Source organism: Capricornis sumatraensis, chromosome 4, assembly GCF_032405125.1.
Source record: "Capricornis sumatraensis isolate serow.1 chromosome 4, serow.2, whole genome shotgun sequence".
Classification (NCBI taxonomy): Eukaryota; Metazoa; Chordata; class Mammalia; order Artiodactyla; family Bovidae; genus Capricornis; species Capricornis sumatraensis.
This window is the reverse complement of record NC_091072.1, coordinates 103206591-103231281: the sequence shown is the minus strand read 5'-3', so window position 1 is coordinate 103231281 and position 24691 is coordinate 103206591. Positions and strand designations below refer to the sequence as shown.

General features: G+C 37.5%; 1 protein-coding gene across 1 annotated transcript; it reads right to left on the bottom strand.

Annotated features, from left to right (window-relative positions):
- Positions 1–16430: 16430 nt before the first annotated feature.
- LOC138078187 (olfactory receptor 6C3-like) lies at positions 16431–17375 on the bottom strand. The gene has a single exon (XM_068970775.1). It carries the CDS (start codon positions 17373–17375, stop codon positions 16431–16433), a length of 945 nt encoding a protein of 314 aa, XP_068826876.1.
- Positions 17376–24691: the final 7316 nt, after the last annotated feature.

The window sequence follows — 24691 nt, the reverse complement described above, 5'->3', positions numbered from 1 at the left end:
AAAATGTGGATAAGTCCTAAGGAAGGATAAGTCTGAAATGAGGTCTTAAAGACTTGGGTATATTCTTCATTGCTTTATCAAAAAACATCCCAGGAATGGTTGACACTTCACATTCCAAAATGGTTTAAGGATCAGAGTTATGTACAGCTGTTAATGAGAGAACATTGTTGTTAATTGAGAACAATGACTTTTACACTTGCATTAGTAAATATTTATCAAACAGTGAGTTGCCATGAATTTGTCTACAGACAATGTAAAGCCTGTTGTTTTTGTAAGTTTCAAGATATTGCTTTCCTCTGATCTTTGAGGATTAGCAAAAAGATGTGCTCATTTTCTCCTAAACATCACATGATTTCCCAGTAGAATTGGCCACCATTCATCTCAGTTGGAATTTTCCTTAAATGGACAGTAGCTATAGTTTTCTTATACAGTAAAGTGAATGAAAAGGCTCAGGCTTGTAGAAGAAAAAAAACACTGAGAATTTTCACAATATGATGATGCATTACATACAAAAAAGGCTTCTCTGATGGCTCAAATGGTAAAGAATCTGCTGGCAATGCAGGAGACCCAGTTAGATCCCTTGGTCAGGAAGATCCCTTGGTCAGGAAGATCCCCTGGGGAAGGGAATGGCTACTCACTCCAGTATTCTTGCCTGGAGAATCTCATGAATACAGGAGCCTGATGGGATATAGTCCATAGGTTTGCAAAGAGCTGGACAGAACTGAGCAACTAAGCATGCACATACAACAAATCAATCAACCTGTATCTTGAAATTAAATATTCTATTGCAGGAAGTTCTCTCCTGATACTGAAATGTAAATTTTACCATTCAAAGAGAATTCACAGAATGAATGATCTTGAAAATAACTGGGTCAATTTATTGACCTTTTAAAATAAATGCATTGTTATTATTGTTACTGTTAAACAGCCAGACAAAGTGAAAGTCTTTCATTGCTGTTTAAGAATGATACCAAAATACTGACAAAATAGAGATTTTACTAAGTGAATATCAATGTAGAAAAAAAAAGGAAAATATAAAAATACAACATAGGATAGAAAGCAGAATATACACACACATATAGAGAGAATAATAATATTTAGATGGCAGAGATTTTGAAGAAAAAATGTTCTCTGAAAGATAATGTTTTATGTTTGATTTTAGATATTCATACAATTTAGTTTCCTTAGCCAATGACACAGATCCAGTCTATGAAAAATCTACTCTGCCTCCTCTGTACTCTGGACTCTCTACACAAGTTCCCCAACTTTTTGTACCAGGGATCAGTTTAGTAGATAACAACTTTTCCAAGGACCTGGGTGGAGGCTAGTTACAGGATGGTTCAAGCTCATTTTGTGTATTGTGCACTTTATTTCTATTATTATTATATCTTTGTCACATCAAATCATCAGGCATTAGATTTCAGAGTTCAGAAACCCTGGCTCCAATACGCGCAATGGTCACAATAGTGACTGCATTAGGTGTGATTCAGATAAGGAGTCAGAAGTTAGAAAGGTGGATATGTCAGAGTGAGAGCTTAGAAGTCTTTCATATTGTTGAAGATTTAAGTCCAATGACTTTCATTTGGGAGATGGACCTATTTGAGTGACCTTTTCCCTGACATATTTGGATTTTCTAAATTAACTAGCAAAATAATAATATAAGAAATCAGGTAAAAGATTAGGAAATAATGCAATCTAACTGAATTTGAAGAAAAGATGAGGAGTTTCCCATTGGGAAATAATTATTTTAGGAAAGGATTTAAAAGATCAACAGATAGCATTTCTATTCCAGTATTTCAAATACATAGAAAAGCCTAGGTTAAAATTCCTGCTCTTCGCATTTAGAGTATGTGATATATAGATGGCGGAGGAATAGGATAGGGAGACCACTTTCTCCATCACAAATTCATCAAAAGAACATTTCAACGCTGAGTAAATTCCACAAAACAACTTCTGAATTCTGGCAGAGGACATCAGGCACCCAGAAAAGCAGATCATTGTCTTCAAAAACAGGTAGTAAAAAATATAAAAGATGAAAAAAGAGACAGAAGAGGTAGGGAGGGAGCTCCGTCCTTGGAAGGGAGTCTTCAAAAGAGAGAAGTTTCCAAACACCAGGAAACACTCTCGCTGCTGAGTCTGTGGTGAACCTTGGAAGCACAGAGGGCAACATAATAGGGAGGAAAAATAAATAAATAATTAAAACCAACAGGTTATGAGCCCAACAGTAACTCCCCCAGCAGAGAAGCAGCACAGACGCCTGCATCCACCACTAGCAAGTGGGGGCTGGACAGAAAGGCGCCAGCTGCAGTGCTTTTTAAGAATCGGGCCAGAATGCACTGAGTGTAATCAGAGCGAACTAACTTGGGCTAGCAAACCAGAATGTGGGATAGCTACCACGCAAAAAGCTCTAACATAAGACACCACCAGGACTGTGCACAGAACAAAGGATGGAACAGAATTAGCCAGCTGCAGACCATCACCCTCCGGTTGCAGGCAGCCAGAGCCAGAAGGGCCAGAAAGGGGGCAATTGCAGCCCCAGAGAGACATTGTCTACCAAACTGCAAGCAGGCTCCTTTGCTAACTAAGACTTCTTGGGGTTCTGGACAGTCATCATCCGCCTGAGAAGGTGCGCCAATTGTACACCCAGAAAAGTGAGCAGCAGGGACAGGAAAGGCGATAAGTTGCAGCAACCACACTTGCCAAACACCTGAGCTACTCGGACCTGGGAAGGGCACAAAATGCAGGCCCAACCGAGTCTTCACCTCTGAGGACTACCTGAGTCCCTGACCCTGAGCAGCTTAGACTGGGGAGGTGCATGCAGCCCAGGGCCGGCCTCAGACGGTTCCTGGAGGAGCAACCTAGAGCCTGAGCAGTGTGCGCCTTGAACGGGAGCAGGCCCACCGTGGCTGAGATACTGTGAGCACACACCAGTGTTATTTGTTTGCAGCGTCCCTCCCTCCCCACAGCACGACTGAACAAGTGAGCCTAAAGAAAGTGTCCACCACCGCCCCCCTTGTGTCAGGGCGGAAATCAGACACTGAAGAGACCAGTAAACAGAAGAAGCTAAAACAGAGGGAACTGCCTTGGAAGTTACAGGTGCAATAGATTAAAACCCTGTCATTAGTACTGACTACCTGCGAAGGGACCTATAGATATTGAGAAATATAAGCCGGACCAAGGAACTATCCGAAAATGAACTGACCCCACACTGCCCACAACAACATCAGAGAAAGTCCCAGATATACCTTTATTATTTTTATGATCATTCTTTTTGTTTGTTTTTTCTTTTCTTTTTCTTCTTTTTTTAACATTTTTAAAATTTTTAAGTTCTCTATTTCTCCTTTGATTTTTATTTTTATAACTTATTACTTTTTTAAAAAAAAGACCCTATTTTTAAAGCAAACACCATATATGTGTGTGTGTGTGTGTGTGATTGTTGTTGTTGTTGTTGTTTAATAATTCTTGTGACTTTTTTTCTTGTCCTTATTTTCTATAATATTGTATTTTTGAAAATCCAGCTTCTACTCTAGATTTTTTATCTTTGCTTTTTGGTATTTGTTATCAATTTTGTACCTTTAAAAACCCAATCTTCAGTACCCATTTTCACTTGAGAGAGAAATTACTGCCTTGACCGCTCTCTCCTCCTTTGGACTCTCCTTTTTCTCCACGAGGTTGCCTCTGTCTCCTCCCTCCCCCTTCTCTTCTCTACCCAACTCTGTGAATCTCTGTGTGTTCCAGATGTTGGAGAACACTTAGGGAACTGGTTACTGGCTGGATCTGTCTCTCTCCTTTTCATTTCCCTCTTTGATCCTCCTGGCCACCTCTGTCTCCTTTCTCCCTCTCCTCTTCTCTATATAACTCCGTGAACATCTCTGAGCAGTCCAGACTGTGGAGCATGCATAAGGAAGTGATTACTGGTAGCTAGCTCTCTCCTCTTTTGATCCCACATCATCTCATTCCACTCACCTCTAACTCCCCACTCCCTCTACTCTTCTCCATGTAACTCAGTGATCCTCTCTGGGTGTCCCTCAATGTGGAAAAACTTTTCATCTTTAACCTAGATGTTTTATCATCAGTGCTGTATAGATGGAGAAGTCTTGAGGCTACGGTAAAAATAAAACTGAAAACGAGAAGCAGGAGGCTTAAGTCCAAATCCTGAGAACATCAGAGAACTCCTGACTCCAGGGAACATTAATTGATAGGAACTTATCAAACGCCTCCATATCTACACTGAAACCAAGCACCACCCAAGGGCCAACAAGTTCCAGAGCAAGACATACCATGCAAATTCTCCAGCAACACAGGAACACAACCCTGAGCTTCAATATACAGGCAGCTCAAAGTTACTCCAAAACCATTGACATCTCATAACTCATTACTGGACACTTCATTGCACTCCAGAGAGAAGAAATTCTGGTGGGTGGACCTGACACAAGCTTCCCTAACCAAGAAACCTTGACAAGCCACTGATACAATCCCACACACAGCAAGGAAACTCCATAATAAAGAGAACTCCACAAACTGTCAGAATACAGAAAGGCCACCCCAAACGCAGCAATATAACTGAGATGAAGAGACAGAGGAATACTCAGCAGGTAAAGGAACAGGATAAATGCCCACCAAACCAAACAAAAGTGGAAGAGATACAGAATCTACTTGATAAAGAATTCCAAATAATGATAGTGAAAATGATCCAAAATCTTGAAATCAAAATGGAATCACAGATAAATAGCCTGGAGACAAGGATTGAGAAGATGCAAGAAAGGTTTAACAAGGACCTAGAAGAAATAAAAAAGAGTCAATATATAATGAATAATGCAATAAATGAGATCAGAAACACTCTGGAGGCAACAAATAGTAGAATAACAGAGGCAGAAAATAGGATTAGTGAAATAGAAGATAGAATGTTAGAAATAAATGAATCAGAGAGGAAAAAAGAAAAACAAATTAAAAGAAATGAGGACAATCTCAGAGACCTCCAGGACAATATGAAACACTCCAACATTCGAATTATAGGATTCCCAGAAGAAGAAGACAAAAAGAAAGAGCATGAGAAAATACTTGAGGAGATAATAGTTGAAAACTTCCCTAAAATTGGGAAGGAGATAATCACCCAAGTCCAAGAAATCCAGAGAGTCCCAAACAGGATAAACCCAAGGTGAAACACCTCAAGACACATATTAATCAAATTAACAAAGATCAAACACAAAGAACAAATATTAAAAGCAGCAAGGGAAAAACAACAAACAACACACAAGGGGATTCCCATAAGGATAACAGCTGCTCTTTCAATAGACACTCTTCAGGCCAGGAGGGAATGGTAAGACATACTTAAAGTGATGAAAGAAAATAACCTACAGCCCAGATTACTGTACCCAGCAATGATCTCATTCAAATACGAAGGAGAAATCAAAAGCTTTACAGACAAGCAGAAGCTGAGAGAATTCAGCACCACCAAACCAGCTCTCCAACAAATGCTAAAGGATATCCTCTAGACAGGAAACACAAAAAGGATGTATAAACTTGAACCCCCCAAAATAAAGTAAATGGCAATGGGATCATACTTATCAATAATTACCTTAAATGTAAATGGGTTGAATGCCCCAACCAAAAGACGAAGATTGGCTAAATGGATACAAAAACAAGACCCCTATATATGTTATCTACAAGAGACCCACCTCAAAACAAGGGACACAAACAGCCTGAAAGTGAAGGGCTGGAAAAAGATATTCCATGCAAATAGAGACCAAAAGAAAGCAGGAGTAGCAATATTCATATCAGATAAACTAGACTTTAAAACAAAGGCTGTGAAAAGAGACAAAGAAGGCCACTACATAATGATCAAAGGATCAATCCAAGAAGAAGATATAACAATTATACATATATATGCACCCAATAGAGGAACACCACAATATGTAAGACAAATGCTAACAATTATGAAAGGAGAAATTAACAATAACACAAGAATAGTGGGAGACTTTAATACCCCACTCACACCTATGGACAGATCAACTAAACAGAAAATTAACAAAGAAACACAACTTTAAATGATACAATAGACCAGTTAAACATAATTGATATCTATAGGACATTTCACCTCAAAACAATGAATTTCACCTTTTTCTCAAGTGCTCACGGAACCTTCTCCAGGATAGATCACATCCTGGGCCATAAACCTAGCCTTGATAAATTAAAAAAAATAGGAAATCATTCCAAGCATCTTTTCTGACCATAATGCATTAAGATTAGATTTCAATTACAGGAGAAAAACTATTAAAAATTCCAGCAAATAGAGGCTGAACAACGCACTTCTGAATAACAAACAAATCATAGAAGAAATCAAAAAAGAAATAAAAATATGCTTATAAATGAATGAAAATGAAAACACAACAACCCAAAACCTGTGGGACAGTGTAAAAGCAATGCTAAGGGGAAAGTTCATAGCAATACAGGCTTACCTTAAGGAACAAGAAAAAAGTCAAATAAATAACCTAACTCTACACCTAAAGCAACTAGAAAAGGAAGAAATGGAGAACCCCAGGGTTAGTAGAAGGAAAGAAATCTTAAAAAATTAGGGCAGAAATAAATGCAAAAGAAACAAAAGAGACCATAGCAAACATCAACAAAGCCAAAAGCTGGTTCTTTGAAAGGATAAATAAAATTGACAAACCATTAGCCAAACTCATCAAGAAACAAAAGGAGAAAAATCAAATCAATAAAATTAGAAATGAAAATGGAGAGATCACAACAGACAACACAGAAATACAAAGAATCATAAGAGACTACTATCAGCAATTATATGCCAATAAAATGGACAACGTGGATGAAATGAACAAATTCTTAGAAAACTACAAGTTTCCAAAACTGAACCAGAAAGAAAGAAAATTTTAACAGACCCGTCACAAGCACGGAAATTGAAATGTAATCAGAAATCTTCCAGCAAACAAAAGCCCAGGTCCAGACGGCTTCACAGCTGAATTCTACCAAAAGTTTAGAGAAGAGCTAACACCGATCCTACTCAAACTCTTCCAGAAAATTGCAGAGAAAGGTAAGCTTCCAAACTCATTCTATGAGGCCACCATCACCCTAATACCAAAACCTGACAAAGATGCCACAAAAAAAGAAAACTAGAGGCCAATATCACTGACGAACATGGATGCAAAAATCCTTAAGAAAATTCTAGCAATCAGAATCCAACAACACATTATAAAGATCATACACCATGACCAAGTGGGCTTTACCCTGGGGATGCAAAGATTCTTCAATATCCGCAAATCAATCAATGTAATTCACCACATTAACAAATTGAAAAATAAAAGCCGTATGATTATCTCAACAGATGCAGAGAAAGCCATTGACAACATCCATTTATGATAAAAACTCTCCAGAAAGCAGGAATATAAAGAACATACCTCAACATAATAAAAAGTTATATATAACAACCCCACAGCAAACATTATCCTCAATGGTGAAAAATTGAAAGCATTTCCCCTAAAGTCAGGAACAAGACAATTGTGCCCACTTTCACCACTACTATTCAACATAGTTCTGGAACTTTTGCCCACAGCAATCAGAGCAGACAAAGACATAAAAGGAATGCAAATTGGAAAAGAAGATGTAAAACTCTCACTGTTTGCAGATGACATGATCCTCTACATAGAAAACCCTAAAGACTCCACCAGAAAATTACTAGAGGTAATCAATGAATATAATAAAGTTGCAGGATATAAAATCAACACACAGAAATCCTCTGCATTCCTGTACACTAATAATGAGAAAGTAGAAAAAGAAATTAAGGAAACAATTCCATTCACCATTGCAACGAAAAGAATAAAATACTTAGGAATATATCTACCTAAAGAAACTAAAGACCTATAAATAGAAAACTATAAAACACTGATGAAAGAAATCAAAGAGGACACTACTAGATGGAGAAATATACCATGATCATGGGTTGGAAGCATCAATATAGTGAAAATGAGTATACTACCCTAAGCAATCTACAGATTCAATGCAATCCCTATCAAGCTACCAGCGGTATTTTTCACAGAGCTAGAACAAATCATTTCACAATTTGTATGGAAATTAAAAAAAAAAAAAGAAAACCTTCAATAGCCAAAGAAATCTTGAGAAAGAAGAATGGAACTGGAAGAATCAACCTGCCTGACTTCAGGCTCTACTACAAAGCCACAGTCATCAAGACAGTATGGTACTGGCACAAAGACAGAAATATAGATCAATGGAACAAAATAGAAAGCCCAGAGATAAATCCACACACCTATGGACACCTTATCTTCGAGAAAGGAGGCAAGAATATACAATGGATTAAAGACAATTTCTTTAACAAGTGGTGCTGGGAAAATTGGTCAACCACTTGTAAAAGAATGAAACTAGAACACTTTGTAACACCATACACAAGAATAAACTCAAAATGGATTAAGGATCTAAACATAACACCAGAAACTATAAAACTCCTAGAGGAGAACATGGGCAAAACACTCTCCGACATACATCACAGCAGGATCCTCTATGATCCACCTCTCAGAATACCGGAAATAAAAGCAAAAATAAACAAATGGGATCTAATTAAAATTAAAAGCTTCTGCACAACAAAGGAAACTATAAGCAAGGTGAAAAGACAACCTCTGGAATGGGAGAAAATAATAGCAAATGAAGCAACTGACAAACAACTAATCTTAAAAATATACAAGCAACTCCTGCAGCTCAATTCCAGAAAAATAAATGATCCAAGCAAAAATGGGCCAAAGAACTAAATAGACATTTCTCCAAAGAAGACATACGGATGGCTAACAAACACATGAAAATCACTCATTATCAGAGAAATGCAAATCAAGTCCACAATGAGGTACCATTTCACACAAGTCAGAATGGCTGCGATCCAAAAGTCTACAAGCAATAAATGCTGGAGAGGGTGTGGAAAAAAGGGAACCCTCTTACACTGTTGGTGGGAATGCAAACTAGTACAGCCACTATGGAAAACAGTGTGGAGATTCCTTAAAAAACTGGAAATAGAACTGCCTTATGACCCAGCAATCCCACTGCTGGGCATACACACTGAGGAAACCAGAATTGAAAGAGACACATGTACCCCAATGTTCATTGCAGCACTGTTTATAATAGCCAGGATGTGGAAGCAACCTAGATGTCCATCAGTGGATGAATGGAAAGAAAGCTGTGGTACATATACACAATGGAGTATTACTCAGCCATTAAAAAGAATACATTTGAATCAGTTCTGATGAGATGGATGAAACTGGAGCCGATTTTACAGAGTGAAGTAAGCCAGAAAGAAAAACACCGATACAGTATACTAACACATATATATGGAATTTAGAAAGATGGTAATGATAACCCTGTATGCGAGACAGCAAGAGACACAGATATATAGAACAGAATTTTGGACTCAGAGGGCGAGGGAGAGGGTGGGATGATTTGGGAGAATGGCATTGAAACATGTATAACATCATGTAAGAAACGAATCACCAGTCTAGGTTCGATACAGGATACATGATGTTTGGGGCTGGTGCACTGGGATGACCCAGCGAGATGATATGGGGAGGGAAGTGGGAGGGGGGTTCAGGATTTGGAACTCATGTCCACCCGTGGCGGATTCATGTCAATGTATGGCAAAACAAATACAGTATTGTAAAGTAAAATTTTAAAAAAGAAAAAAAAAAAGTAAATGATATGGATAAAAATTTTAAGCATATTTTTAACCCCATTTCAATCAGTGAAATAGTTATTTTAAATGAAATATTCTATGAAAAACACACACTGGAATATGGTAAAAAAAAAAAAATCTTTAAAGATAAGTTGTTTCAAAGATTTCCCAAGTTAAATTAGTATGACATAGCCCTTCCAGAAATAAATTCCAGTGCTATCTGTGAATAGTTTCCTTTTCTTTAAGCTTCTTTGTGTTTTACCCTGAAGGATACTCAAAAGAAGAAGAAAAGGAGAAACTACATAGAAATAAGGGAGTTTATCCTTCTGGGACTGTCAGATGACCCACAACTTCACGTTGTGAGCTGTGTCTTTCTACTCACCACCTGCATGCTCAGAATCATTGGAAACCTGACCATTATCACCCTAACCCTGCTGGATGCCCACCTACAGACCCTCATGTATTTCTTCCTCAGAAATGTCTCCATATTAGAGGTGTCATCCACAACTGTCACTATACCCAAGTTCCTTATCACCATTATTACAGGAGATAAAACCTTTTCTTTTACTGATTGTATGACTCATTTTTCTTTCTTTTCATTCTCTTGGGAGTCATTGAGTTTTGTCTACTGGCTGCCAAGTCTTCCAACCATTACACTGCCATCTGCAAATAGCTGCATTACATGAGCATCATGAATCATAGAGTCTGCACACTCCTCGTCTTGGCTTCTTGCCTGCTTCATCCTTAATCATTTTCTCATCACTCATGCTGTTCAGACAACTTGATTATGCTATTGAAAGTTTTAATTGTGATTATTTCCCCTTTCACACATTTCTTGTTCAGACACCAAATTGCTATAGATGATGGGCTTTTCTGCTGTGTTTACCCTAATGTTCACTGTGGTATTAATAATTCTGTCCTATCCATATATCATCAGAACAATTTTGAGGATCACTTCCACCTCTCAGAGGACGAGGGCCTTTTCCACGTGTTCTTCCCACAAATTGTCATCTCTATCTCTTATGGCAGCTACATTTTCATGTACATGAATCCATCAGCAAAGGACAGGGTGTCTTTGAGCAGGGGAGTGGCTGTGCTAAACATCTCAGTAATTCCCATGCTGAACCCCTTTATTTGTATCCTAAGGTATCTGAAAGTCAAGTGAGCCTTCATGGACATGGCCAAGAAGACTGTACTCTTCTCAAGGAAATGAAAAAATAAAAGCCTTGTTTTATAAATCAGAGGCATAAAAATGAGCAATCAAATAAAAAACAGGGCTTTCAAAGTCTATTAATTTTCACATAGTCTCCCTGGAAGTATTTTTCAGTGCTCATACTTTTGTTGCCAGCATTATACCAAATATGAGTGCAGTTGTCCAGTAGTTTGAACATTCTTTGGCATTGCCTTTCTTTGGGATTGGAATGAAAACTGAGATATTGAGTGCAGCATTTTAACAGCATCATCTTTTAGGAATTGGAAGAATTCAACTGAATTTCCATCACCTCCACTAGTTTTGTTCATAGTGATTCTTCTTAAGGCTAACCTGACTTCAGACTCCAGGATGTCTGGCTCTAGGTGAGCACACCATTATGGTTATCTGGGTCATTAAGATCTTTTTTGCATAGTTCTTCTGTGTATTCTTGCCAGCTCTTAATATTTTCTGCTTCTATTAGGTCCATTCCATTTCTGTACTTTATTGTGACCATCTTTGCATGATATGTTCCTTTGGCATCTCTAATTTTCATGAAGAGATGTCTAGTCTTTCCCATTCTATTGTTTTCCTCAGTTTCCTTGCATTGTTCACTGAGGAAGGCTTTCTTACCCCTGCTTGCTATTCTTGGGAACTTGGCATTCAAATGGATATATCTTTCCTTTTCTCCTTTGCTATTCACTTCTCTACTTTTCTCGGCCATTTGTAAGACCTCCTCAGACAACCATTTTGGCTTTTTGCATTTCTTTTCCTTGAGGATGATCTTGGTCACTGCCTCCTGTAGAATGTCACGAACCTCTGTCCATAGTTTTTCAGGCATTCTATCAGATCTCTTCCCTTGAATCCATTTGTCACTTCCACTGCATAATCATATAGAATTTGATTTAGGTCATACCTGAATGGTCTAGTGGTTTTCCCTACTTTCTTCAATTTAAGTCTGAATTTGGCAGTAAGGAGCTCATGATCCAAGCCATAGTCAGCTCCCAGTCTTGTTTTTGCTGACTGCATAGACCTTCCCCATCTTCAGCTGCAAAGAATATAATCAATCTGATTTCGGTATTGACCATCTGGAGATGTTCATGTGTAGAGTCTTCTCTTGTGTTGTTGGAAGAGGGTGTTTGGTATGACCAGTATGTTCTCCTGGCATAACTCGATTACTCTTTGCCCTGCTTCATTCTGTATTCCAAATCTGCCTATTATTCCAGGTGTTTCTGGACTTCCTACTTTTGCATTCCAGTCCCCTATGATGAAAAGGACATCTTTTTGGGGTGTCAGTTCTAAAAGGCCTTGTAGGTCTTCATAGAGCAGTTCAACTTCAGGTTCTTCATCACTACTGGTCAAGGCACAGACTTGGATTACTTTGATATTGAATGGTTTGCCTTGGAAACAAACAGTTCATTCTGTCATTTTTAAGATTTCACCCAAGTACTGCATTTCGGACTCCTTTGTTAACTATGAGGGCTACTCCATTTCTTCTACTTTTTACCCTCAATAGTAGATATAAAAGTCCTCTGAGTTAAATTTGCCCATTCCAGTCCATTTTAGTCCCCTGATTCTAAAATGTTGATGTTCAGTCTTGCCATCTCCTATTTGACCACTTCTGATTTACCTTTTCATGTGGTCGCAAAGAGTCAGACATGACTGAGTGACTGAACTGAACTGAACTGATTTACTTTAATTCATGGACCTAACATTCCAGGTTCCTATGCAATATTGTTCTTTACAGCAACAGACTTTCCTTACATCACCAGTCACATCCAAACTTGGCATTGTTTTCACTTTCCCTCCATCTCTTCATTCTTTCTGGAGTTATTTCTCCACTCTTGTCTAGTAGCATATTGGGCACCTACCGACCAGGGGAGTTCATCTTTTAGTGTCATATCTTTAGGCATTTTCATACTGTTCTTGGATTTCTCATGGCAAGAGTACTGAAGTGGTTTCCATTCCCTTCTCCAGTGGACCACGTTTTGTCTGAACTCTCCACCAAGAAGAATGTCCAAACTACTGGACAATTACACTGATCTCACACTCTAGCAAAGTAATGCTCAAATTCTCTGAGTGAGGCTTCAATGGTACGCTAACCGAGAACGTCCAGATATTACAACTGGATTTAGAAAAGTTGAAGGAAGCAGAGATCAAATTGCCAACATCTGTTGGGCCATAGAAAATTCAACAAAGTTCCAGAAAAACAATAAAGTTCTGCTTTATTGACTATCCAAAGCCTTTGACTGTGTGGATCACAACAAACTGTCGAAAATTCTTAAAGGGATGGGAATACCAGATCACTTTACCTACATCCTGAGAAATCTGTATGCCATTCCAGAAGCAGCAGCTAGAAGTGGGCATGGAATAACGGACTGGTACCAAATTGGGAATGGTCAATTGGGAATATGGCTATTGTGAATAGTGCTGCAATGAACATTGGGGTACCTGTGTCTTTTAGAATTGTGATTTTCTGAATATATGCCCGGTAGTGAGATTGCTGAGTCATATGGAAGTTTTATTCCCATTTTTTAAAGAAATCACCATACTATTCTTCATAGTGGCTCTATAAATTCACATTCTCACCAACTGTGCAAGAGGATTCCCATTTCTTCACATCTTCTCCAGCATTTGTTTGATGATGGCCATCTTGACCAATGTGAGGTTTTACCTCGTTGTAGTTTTGACAAGTGAAGCTGGGTATTTTTAATGTGTTTATTAGCCATCTTTATCTCTTGTTTGGAGAAATAGCCATCTATTTAGGTCTTCTGCCTATTGTGTCAATGACTTGTTCTTTTGTTATTGAACTACATGAGTTGGTTGTATATTTTAGAGATTAATCGTTTGTCAGTTGCTTCATTTGCAAATATTTTCTCCCATTCTGAGGGTTGTCTTGTCATCTTGTTTATGATTTCCTTTGCTGTGCAAAAGCTTTTAAGTTTAACTAGGTCCCACTTGTTTTTATTTCCAACAAGAGGTGGAGGTCTTTAATCCTTTTTGAGTTTATCTTTATGAATGGTGTTAGGAAGTGTTCTAATTTTATTCTTTTACACATAGCCGTCCGGTTTTCCCTGCACTGCTTATTGAAGAGGATGTCTTTCCTCTGTTGCATATTCTTGCCTCCTTTGTCGAAGATAAGGTGCCCAAAAGTGCTTGGGTTTATCTCTGGGCTTTCTATTTCGTTACGTTGATTCTTCCGATTCAAGAATTGGTATGTCTCTCCATCTGTTTATGTCATCTTTGATTTCTTTCATCAATGTCTTATAGTTTTCTTTATACAGCTCTTTTGTGCATTTATTCCTAGATACTTTATTGTTATTGTTGCCTTGGTGAATGGAGTTGATTCTTTATTTTCTCTTTCAGATTTCTGTTACTAGTGTGTTGGAATTCAATGGATTTCTGTGTATTGATTTTGTATCCTGCAACCTTACTAAATTAACTGATTCAGTTCAGTTCAGTTCAGTTCAGTTCAGTTGCTCAGTTGTGTCCGACCTTTGTGACCCCATGAATCGCCGCACGCCAGGCCTCTCTGTTCATCATCAACTCCCAGAGTTCACTCAGACTCGCATCCATCGAGTCAGTGATGCCATCCAGCCATCTCCTCCTCTGTCGTCCCCTTCTCCTCCTGCCCATAATCCCTCCCAGCATCAGAGTCTTTTCCAATGAGTCAACTCTTCGCATGAGGTGGCCAAAGTACTGGAGTTTCAGCTTTAGCATCATTCCTTCCAAAGAAATCCCAGGGCTGATCTCCTTCAGAATGGACTGGTTGGATGTCCTTGCAGTCCAAGGGACTGTCAAGAGTCTTCTCCAACACCACAGTTCAAAAGTATTAATTCTTTGGCGCTCAGCCTTCTTCACAGTCCAATTCTCCCATCCATACATGACTACTGGAAAAATTTAGTCATTTTCTGATGGTATTTTTAGGGTTTTCTTGGTATAGTATCATGCTGTCTCCAGTGAAAGTTTTACTTCTTCTTTTCCAATCTGGATCCCTCTTATTTCTTGTTCTTCTTTATTGACAATTAAAATTAACTCCAATTTTAGCTTTTCATCATGGCTGTGATTTAAGAACAGTCATATAAAACATTTCTTGAGGAAAAGATAAGGTAAAATATTCTTCAAGAGAAAATCAATAACAGTTACCTCAGAAAGTTGTTTAAGAAAAGCTATGATGAACCTAGACAGTGTATTAAAAAGCAGAAACATCACTGCTAAGAATGATCCATGTAGTCAAAGCTATGGGTTTTTCAGTAGTCATGTAGCGATGTGAGAGTTGGACAATAAAGAAGGCTGAGCACACAAGAATTGATGCTTTTAGACTATGCTGCTAGAGAATACTCTGGAGAGTCCTTTGGATTGTGAGATCAAACCAGTCAATCCTGCAGGAAATCAACTCTGATTATTCATTGGAAGGACTGATGCTGAAGCTGAAGTGCCAATATATTGGCCACCTGATGTGAAGAGCACACTCACTGGAAAAGTCCCTGATGCTGGGAAAAATTGAGGACAGGAAGGGAAGTGGGCAACAGAGGATGAGATGGCTCGATGGCATTACTAGATCATGGAAATGAGTTTGAGCAAACTCAGGGAGCTAGTGAAGGACAGGGGAGCCTCATCTGCTGCAGTCCATGAGACCACAAAGAGTTGGTTACGAATGAGTGACTGAACATGAAATAAAGTTGTTCACAAGATTCAATGACCCAATATGAAGAAAATAATTAGAATAGGCCTGGAATATAGTAATTGCTGAAAAAATATTATCTCTACCTTCCTCTTTCTTCTCTCTCCTCATTATTATAAAAGTATTATAATTGTAAAAAGAGTTCAAATATACCTCAGTTTCTACACTTTAAAAATGCTTAAGTAGATATTTATATTTTATTTCCGCACTCTAGTAATTGTCATTGTTGCATTTCATGAAAATTCCAAGTAGAATAAAAATTTCCTAATAATGTCATTTCTATTATCTGGTAAAATGAAAATTTCAGAAATCCACATCAATTCTCACATTCTTTTCATCAAACTAAATGGCCTGTAAAACTGTAACACCAACCCGTTTTCTTTGCTGCTGCTACTGCTGCTAAGTCGCGTCAGTCGTGTCCGACTCTGCGCGACCCCATAGACGGCAGCCCACCAGGCTCCCCCGTCCCTGGGATTCCCCAGGCAAGAACACTGGAGTGGGTTGCCATTTCCTTCTCCAATGCATGAAAGTGAAAAGTGAAAGTGAAGTCACTCAGTCGTGTCTGACTCTTAGCGACCCCATGGACTGCAGCCTACCAGACTCCTCCATCCATGGGATTTTCCAGGCAAGAGTACTGGAGTGGGTTGCCATCGCCTTCTCCACCATTTCCTTACTTCATCCAAATACATTTGAATAAAAAGTTTATAGAAAATTCTGAAGTAACATTCAACTTTATACAGTTAATTAGGTTAGTGTGGGGAATTTTTTAACATGGGAACAGATGAAAAGCACTCATACAACTGTACTGAAAGAGTTTGGACAGATTATGAGTAATAGAAAGCATCGACAAGAACTTTACTATTTTAATGATATAATCACTTGCATTTCCTGGAGAAAAAGATAACCTTTTGGATGGTCTCCTTGAAGGCTTGTTTCACTTGCTGGTTCCTCAGTGAATATATAAATGGATTCATCATAGGAGGAACAGAAGCATTCAGAATGGATGCTCCTTTGTTCAAGGATGCCTTTTCCTTTGCTGATGGGTTGGCATACATGAATATACAGCTTCCATAAGAGATGGAAATGACAATGATGTGAGAAGAGCATGTAGAAAATGCCTTTTTTCTCTGACTGGCAGATGGCAGCCTCAGAATTGTCTTGATGATAAACATGTAGGACAGAATTATTAATGCCAAAGTAAAAAGCAGAATCTCTATTGCAGAGTAAAAACCAATCACTTCAAGGAGCCATGTGTCTGAGCAGGATAGTTTCAAGAGGGGGAAATAGTCACAAGCAAAGTGATCAATGATATTGGAACCACAGTAATCTAACTGGAGAAAAAAAATAACAGGTGGGAGGATGTTTAAGAACCCTGCCAGCCAAGCACAAAAAACAAGCAATGCACACACTCTGTTGTTCATGATGGTTGTGTAATGCAGGGGTTTGCAGATAGCTACATAACGATCATAGGACATAGCAGTTAGAAGATAAAATTCAGTGATACCTAAGAAAATGAAGAAAAACATCTGAGCTGTACAATCATTGTATGAAATTGTTTTGTCCCTGGTGATAATTGTGCCCAGAAATCTAGGAATACCGACAGTTGTAAAGGAAATTTCTAATATAGAGAAGTTCCTGAGGAAAAAATACATAGGTGTCTGTAGATGGAAGTCCACCAAGGTGAGAATGATGATGGTCAAATTTCCAGTGACACTTAATATATATGTGATGATTAAAAAGAGAAAAGTCACAGTCTGAAGCTCTGGGTCATCTGATAGCCCCAAAAGAATGAATTCTGTGGGTCTTGTGTGGTTTTTCATTGCTGATCCTTTCCCCTCATTCAAACAGAAAATGAATGTGTCTCCTATAAGAAATAAATGATCAAAATACATTTGAGGATAGAATACAAAGCTTTTAAAGTATTCTTCATGATGATAATGAATGAAATTTAAAAATCTACAGAACTCTCTCCAATTTCCATTCAACTTTTCATTCTAGTAAGGAATATTATCAGAAGTTCAAAATCATTATTTCTTCTTCAAAAATACATTATCATAGGCTATGGATAAAATAAAACTCTTATGATAACACTTAAATAGGGCTATTTTTAAAAATAATTTTTAATTGGTTCAAGGTATTCTTTAAGATATTTAGCTTCCTTTGTAAAATGTACAGGAATATTTTAATTGATTATCCTCCTTTCCTCAGTATTATAAAAACCAGTTTATTTTGCAGATAATCTAAATAGAGTTTGAAAGCATATAGAGTTTATGTATGCCTACTTCCACATTTTATATTTTGCATAACTGAGGCCCACTTTGCTTAGGTGACTTTCACTAGTTTAAATGACTAGTGAACATAGTAAAACTATGGGAAATTCATAAAGAGATTGGAATAACAATCTAACCTGCCTCCTGTGAAGCCTATATGCAGGACAAAAAGCAGCAGTTAGGACTGGAAACAGAATAATGGACTGTTTCAATTGGAAAAGGAGTAATTCAAGGCTGTATATTATCAACCTGCATGTTTGTGTGTGTGTGTATTAGTTACTCAGTCATGTCCAACTTTTTAAAACCCCATGGACTGTAGCCACAGTCCATATGGATCACAACAAACTGTGGAAAATTCTTAAAGAGATGGGAGTACCAGACCACCTGACCTGCTTCCTGAGAAATCTGTATGCAGGTCAAGAAGCAACAGTTAGAACTGTACATGGAACAAAAGAGTGGTTCTAATTCAGGAAAGGAGTACCTCAAGGCTGCATATTATCACCCTGCTTATTTAACTTAAATGAAGAGTACATCATGAGAAATGCAGGGCTGGATGAAGCACAAGCTGGAATCAAGATTGTGGGCAGAAATATCAATAACCTCAGATATGCAGATGACACCACCGTTATGGCAGAAAGTGAAGATGAACTAAAGAGCCTCTTGATGAAAGTGAAAGAGGAGGAGAGTGAAAAAGTTTGCTGAAAATGCAATATTCAGAAAACTAAGATCATGGCAACCAGTCCCATCACTTCATGGGAAATAGATGGGGAAACAGTGGAAACAGTGACAGACTTTATTTTCCGGGGCTCTAAAATAACTGCAGATGGTGACTGTAGCCACGAAATTAAAAGATGGTCTGCCTCTTGGAAGAAAAGCTATGACCAACCTCAACAGCATTTTAAAAAGCAGAGACATTATTTTGCCAACAAAAGTCCATCTAGTCAAAGCTTTGGTTTTTCTAGTAGTAATGTGTGGATGTGAGAGTTGGACTATAAAGAAAGTTGAGCGCCAAAAAATTGATGCTTTTGAACTGTGATGTTGGAGAAGACTCCTGGGAGCCCCTTGGACTGCAAGAAGATCAAATCAGTCAATCCTAAATGAAATAAGCCTGAATATCCATTGGAAGAGCTGACTCCCTGGAAAAGACACTGATGCTGGGAAGGACTGAGGGCTGAGGTGAAGGGGACAAAAGAAGATGAGACGCTTTCTTGACATCATAGATTCAGTGGACATGAGTTTGAGCAAACTTCAGGAAATAGTGAGGGACAGGGAGACTGGCATGCTGCAGTTCATGGGGCTGGAAAGAGTCAGACACAACTAACCACCTGAGCAACAACAACACAGCATAGTAATATATCACTTTAGAATATAGCTATTTACCCATGGGAATATTCTGGTGGCACTCTCTCCTAATTTACTTCCAAAAAGCTTTGGTTGATGCAATGCCTTAATTTCTTCCTTTTCTGATAAAAGACCAAAACCAAAAAAAAGTGCAACTTCCGCTACCAAATCAAATAATTACCTACACTCAGTTTAGTTCATACAATGCACACTGATTTTCTTTGGTTTAAAATTATGCCTTAGCAAATGAATAAGTAGATGGGCAAAACCTTTACTGGAAAGCAGATATTCCTGTAAATAAGGAATGTCATTTTAATAGTTTCATTTCTAGCTTTATTTCTATTAATGAAAACCATTAAACTTAGGAAAAATTAATGAACAACTCAGTATTTATTGCTATGCTGCTTCTTTCAGTTCAGTTCAGTTGCTCAGTCGTGTCAGACTCTTTACGACCCCATGAATTGCAGCACACCAGACCTCCCTGTCCATCGCCAACTCCCGGAGTTCACTCAGACTCGCATCCATTGAGTCAGTGATGCCATCCAGCCATCTCATCCTTGTCTTCCCCTTCTCCTCCTGCCCCCAATCCCTCCCAGCATCAGAGTCTTTTCCAATGAGTCAACTCTTCACATGAGGTGGCCCAAGTACTGGAGTTTTAGCTTTAGCATCATTCCTTCCAAAGAAATCTCAGGGCTGATCTCCTTCAGAATGGACTGGTTGGATCTCTTTGCAGTCCAAGGGACTCTCAAGAGTCTTCTCCAACACCACAGTTCAAAAGCATCAGTTCTTCAGTGCTCAGCCTTCTTCACAGTCCAACTCTCAAATCCATACATGACCACAGGAAAAACCATAGCCTTGACTAGACGAACCTTAGTCGGCAAAGTAATGTCTCAATTTATGAATATGCTAAGTTGGTCATAACTTTTCTTCCAAGGAGTAAGCGTCTTTTAATGTCATGGCTGCAATCACCATCTGAAGTGATTTTGGAGCCTCCAAAAATAAAGTCTGACACTGTTTCTACTGTTTCCCCATCCATTTCCCATGAAAAGGACTCCATGAATAGCATTCTTGTTAGTAAACCACCATTTACTCTTTTATAACAAAAATTTCTTAAATTCACAAACCCATATGCAAATACTACTTTAAAATACATGAATGAGATGTAATAATATGCATTAACCTGAATAATAACAAAATTTTCCTGCTTCCTGGTTTTTATTGATGATTTAGTCTCAAATTTTATGGTCTGATCACTTCAATAATTATATAATTTCAGAGTTGGTGAGCTGAGTTAGCAGTGTATTTGGTTTCAATTGTACTCTCAAAACAAATACGGTGACTTAACCATGTCATTGTGCTCAAGGATTATATTCTCATTGTGGTTTGACTGGTAATATTTGACCCACAGTATCTTTCATTCCTGATATTGCACAATTCGGGCACATTTCATTATACTGTGACTCACAATTGATTCTTGTCTCTTATCCCAGCTCTGTGTACAAACTCAGTTGCACTTGGGAGGACTAGTCAAATATTTCTTACACCTTTTCACACAATAAAAGCACTACTTATTAAAACATTTTTCTTTATATTAATGCACAGATTTTAAATGATGATTTTGTAATTCTATGATTATTTACCCATGCAATATAAGTAATATTTTCCTTAGTCTTCAGAGACTGTTATATTTTCCTACAAATGCTGCTTTGAGAAAAAGAGATTTAGAAATTTCTTCTCCATGTATGTCATACACAGGAAATTGGATTTACCGTGTCTTTCTTGTTTTCTCAGGGTAATTTGTTAAGTAAACAGAGGGCTGAGGAGGCATTATTAAAAGACACAGATGAATCAGTTTTGTGAATATTAATAAGAAAGTGCTTATGCTTCCCTAGTAGCTCAGTGGTAAAGAATCCACTAGTCAATGCTAGAGACGCGGCTGTGATCCATGAAGTGGGAAGATTCCTCAAGCCATGGAGCAACTAAGACAGTTCCTCGCAAAATCTGAGCCTATGCTCTAGAGCCTGGGAATCGCAATTACGAGTCAACATGCTGCGACTATTGAAGCCCTTACCACCTACGGCCCGTGCTCCACATGAAGAGAAGCCACCACAATGAGAAGCTCATACACCATAAGTGGAGAGCAGCCCGCAACTGTCTCAACTAGAGAAAGCCGGTGCAGCCAAAAATAAATAAATAAATAAAATTATTTTAAAAAAGAAAGTGTCAAAAACCAAAATGACTGAGCTAAATGAGGTAACTTCATAAACAACACGTCATATTGAGTGTGCAAAAATTTGACTTAGATTTAGAAATTGACAAACTCAACAAATCAGCCCCTCACCTTCACGTCTGAGAGAGAGTTGTTAAACATTTACTATTCTCTCATTTAGAACATCTGTCAGTCATGTGGTGGATACTCAATAAATATTTCTGAATGAATAAATATTTGAAATAATTTTGGTGTATAATCAACCTCCAGTACTCAATAAAATCTTAAAAACTGATTGTTAAAGAATTTGAGAAACAAAATATGGAAAGAATCACTATATGGATAAAAAATTGTTAGTTGCTCAGTTGTGTCCGACTCTTTGTGACCCCATGGACTGTAGCCCACAAGGCTCCTCTGTCCATGGAATACTCCAGGCAAGAATCCTGGAGGGGGTTGCCATTCCCTTCAAATATAAAGGCAAAGTCTCTTTACCAGTGAAGATTCAAGAACCTGTGCACAATTAGGTCCCATGATGTGGTCCAGACAGGCTCCAGTACACCCCTGCTGGGAGTGGACCAGTTCATCTACAAAGTGGACAAAGATCCCTGCTTTCATGGGGTGAGGGATGGGAGAGAATGTAGACAGTAAGCATGAATGTAATAATAATAAGTGTTTTGCAAAGGAAGAGGAAACTGAAATGCCTTGGAAGTGGGGAGCTAGTATAATTTTAAATAGGGTCAATGGGGTAGATTTTATTGAGGTGATATTTGGACAGAGATCTGAAGGAGGGATGGGTGCTAACCATGTGATTATTTGGGAGAGGGAGACTTTCAATATTTAGTGTAAATACAGTAAGGTCCTAGAAGGAAAATCATGCTGATTGCAAAGAATGATTTTTGGTTGTTTATTTTGTTTTCTCATTTCTGATATTTTTCAATTTTTGTTGAACTAGTTTCCTGGATAGAATCTCCAGCAGAGTATTGAATAAAGCAGTTATAGTGGTCCTTCACATCTTATAACTGATTTTACCAAGACTATAGCTACTATTTAAACCATTAAAAATGATGTTTGCTATAAACTTTAAATTATGGATATTTTCAAGTATACACTAGGATAAAGAACTGGAGAAACAGTTTCAAGTACAGATCAAGCAAAGTCAATAGATATGAAGGCTATTTTATACTGCTTTACCTGTTTTTTAAAAAGCTTTGAAACATTTTGTTGTATTTTAAACTAGAACTTATATAGCAAACTTTTTCTTACCTGTATATTATATATATATATCTATCTTAATCCTGATGCTGTTTCCAAGTTAGGTAAATTAATAAAATGTTTTTGGTATCATTTATCACCTTGCACACACTTGCACATGTTCATGCTCACTTGCTCAGTTGTGTCTGATTCTTTGTGACCCCATGGACTCTAGCCCACCAGGCTCCTCTGCTTATGGGATTTCCTAGGCAAGAACACAGGAGGAGGTTGCTCTTTCCTCCTCTAGGAGATCTTCCTGACCCAGGGACTGCACCTATATCTCCTGAGTCTTCTGCCTTGGCAGGAGGATTCTTTGCAACTGAGCCACTGGGAACATACTCCTAGATGCCCAATTGTCTCAAAACATCATTTTTTGTTGACTTGTTCAAACTGTAGCCAGATAAGGAGCATGTAGCATATCTACTTGTAATCATCTAGTCAGGTTACTTATGCTACTGAAATAATGTTCTATTCTGTTTTACTAAGAGGCTTTAAAAAGTCATGAATGGTCACTGCATTTTATCATCGCAGATATGATTTTCATTTCAACATTTGTTTTTCATTTTTAGTCTTTTGATGAGGCAAATTCCACAAGTAAATTCTCTAATGATATTATCTTTGGGATAAGGCCACCTGTAACATGAAATACTACTTTTGACCATTTCTTTTAGTACATTATCTCTTTATTTATGAGTCAAATTGCTGGTGACTTTCTCACTTACTCTTTTGATATCAAAGCCAAATATAAATGCCCCAAAATGAGGTAGAAATGTTTGCCTCATCTTTTGTTCTAGAAGTATTATATAAGTTGTCCTCATTCACCTTCATAACAATAAATAAATAAATGACATTTGTGCTTAAAATTGAAAATCTTACATCTTTTATTGAATTTTCAAATTTTAGTCAAATTAACTTGTATTAAATAATAAATAATATACTAGCCAATGTTTATGGAAAAGCTGTTGTCCATGGGTCACAGGTGGCCCACCACATATTTGTGTTAAAAGTTTAATTGGGCACACCTGAGCCCTTTCATTCACATATGGTTTATAGCTGCATTTAGGAAGAGAATTGAGTAATTTCATCAGGGATGCTATGGTCTGCAAAGTCTAAATTATTAATATAGTGCCCTTTAGGCACAAATTGTGTTGACTTCTAATACTGATAATTAAAATGTTTACATTGATTGAAACCTTTATAATAATCACTAAAGAGTTTGTGTAGAGTTGGAGAGCTACATTATTTGATATCAACATAAATTCCTCCATATCTTTTGTAATAAAATTTACAGTTCTTTTAATTCTGGAACTATAACTCACTAGTTTATGGTATACTTTTATTCAGGTATCAAGAACCCACATCATCAATCAATTTTAATCTTCAGTATTTTCAAATATTTCCAATTAACTGTAGAAATTATTGATTCAACAAGAAGGTAGGAGATAGTAGCTCCATGACTCTTTTCAAACTGGAAAACTCTTTAGTAATGTTTAAAGTTGTTTTCTTTGCTTTTCAGCAAGTACGGATCTCAACCTTCAACTGAGTACAGTGTATGCATATCAGCAATAATTTAACTCAATGAATTAGGATTACAGTCATAATAGAAAAAAGGTTAGAAAATGTAAGATGAGTCTGGGTAACATTCAATATTATTTAAAATTTTGGCTTCATGGAAAAGCAAAAAAAGAAAAAAGTGCCAATGTTGCATGATCTTGCATAATCATCTAAATTCTAATCATTATAATGCTTAAAGCAGAGTGAACATACAAATTTTTAACAAAAGAAAATTTCAAATTTATATACAGTAAAATTTTGCCAATGTCAGCATCTGTATTCCTATTAATAAAGTTTGTCATTTAATTAGGTAATTGGAGGCATTATATGTGTATGATATTAACTCAAAATAACCACTAATATAATAAACTTGTAAAAACTGTCAGCTGTTGATTAATTAAATAAAAAACAGATTAACTTCAAGCATTAATTTAAATAAAAAACTGATTATAACAAATGTAATCCTATATGGTTTCCAATAATTTTTAATTCTTTTATTAGAAATTGTTAT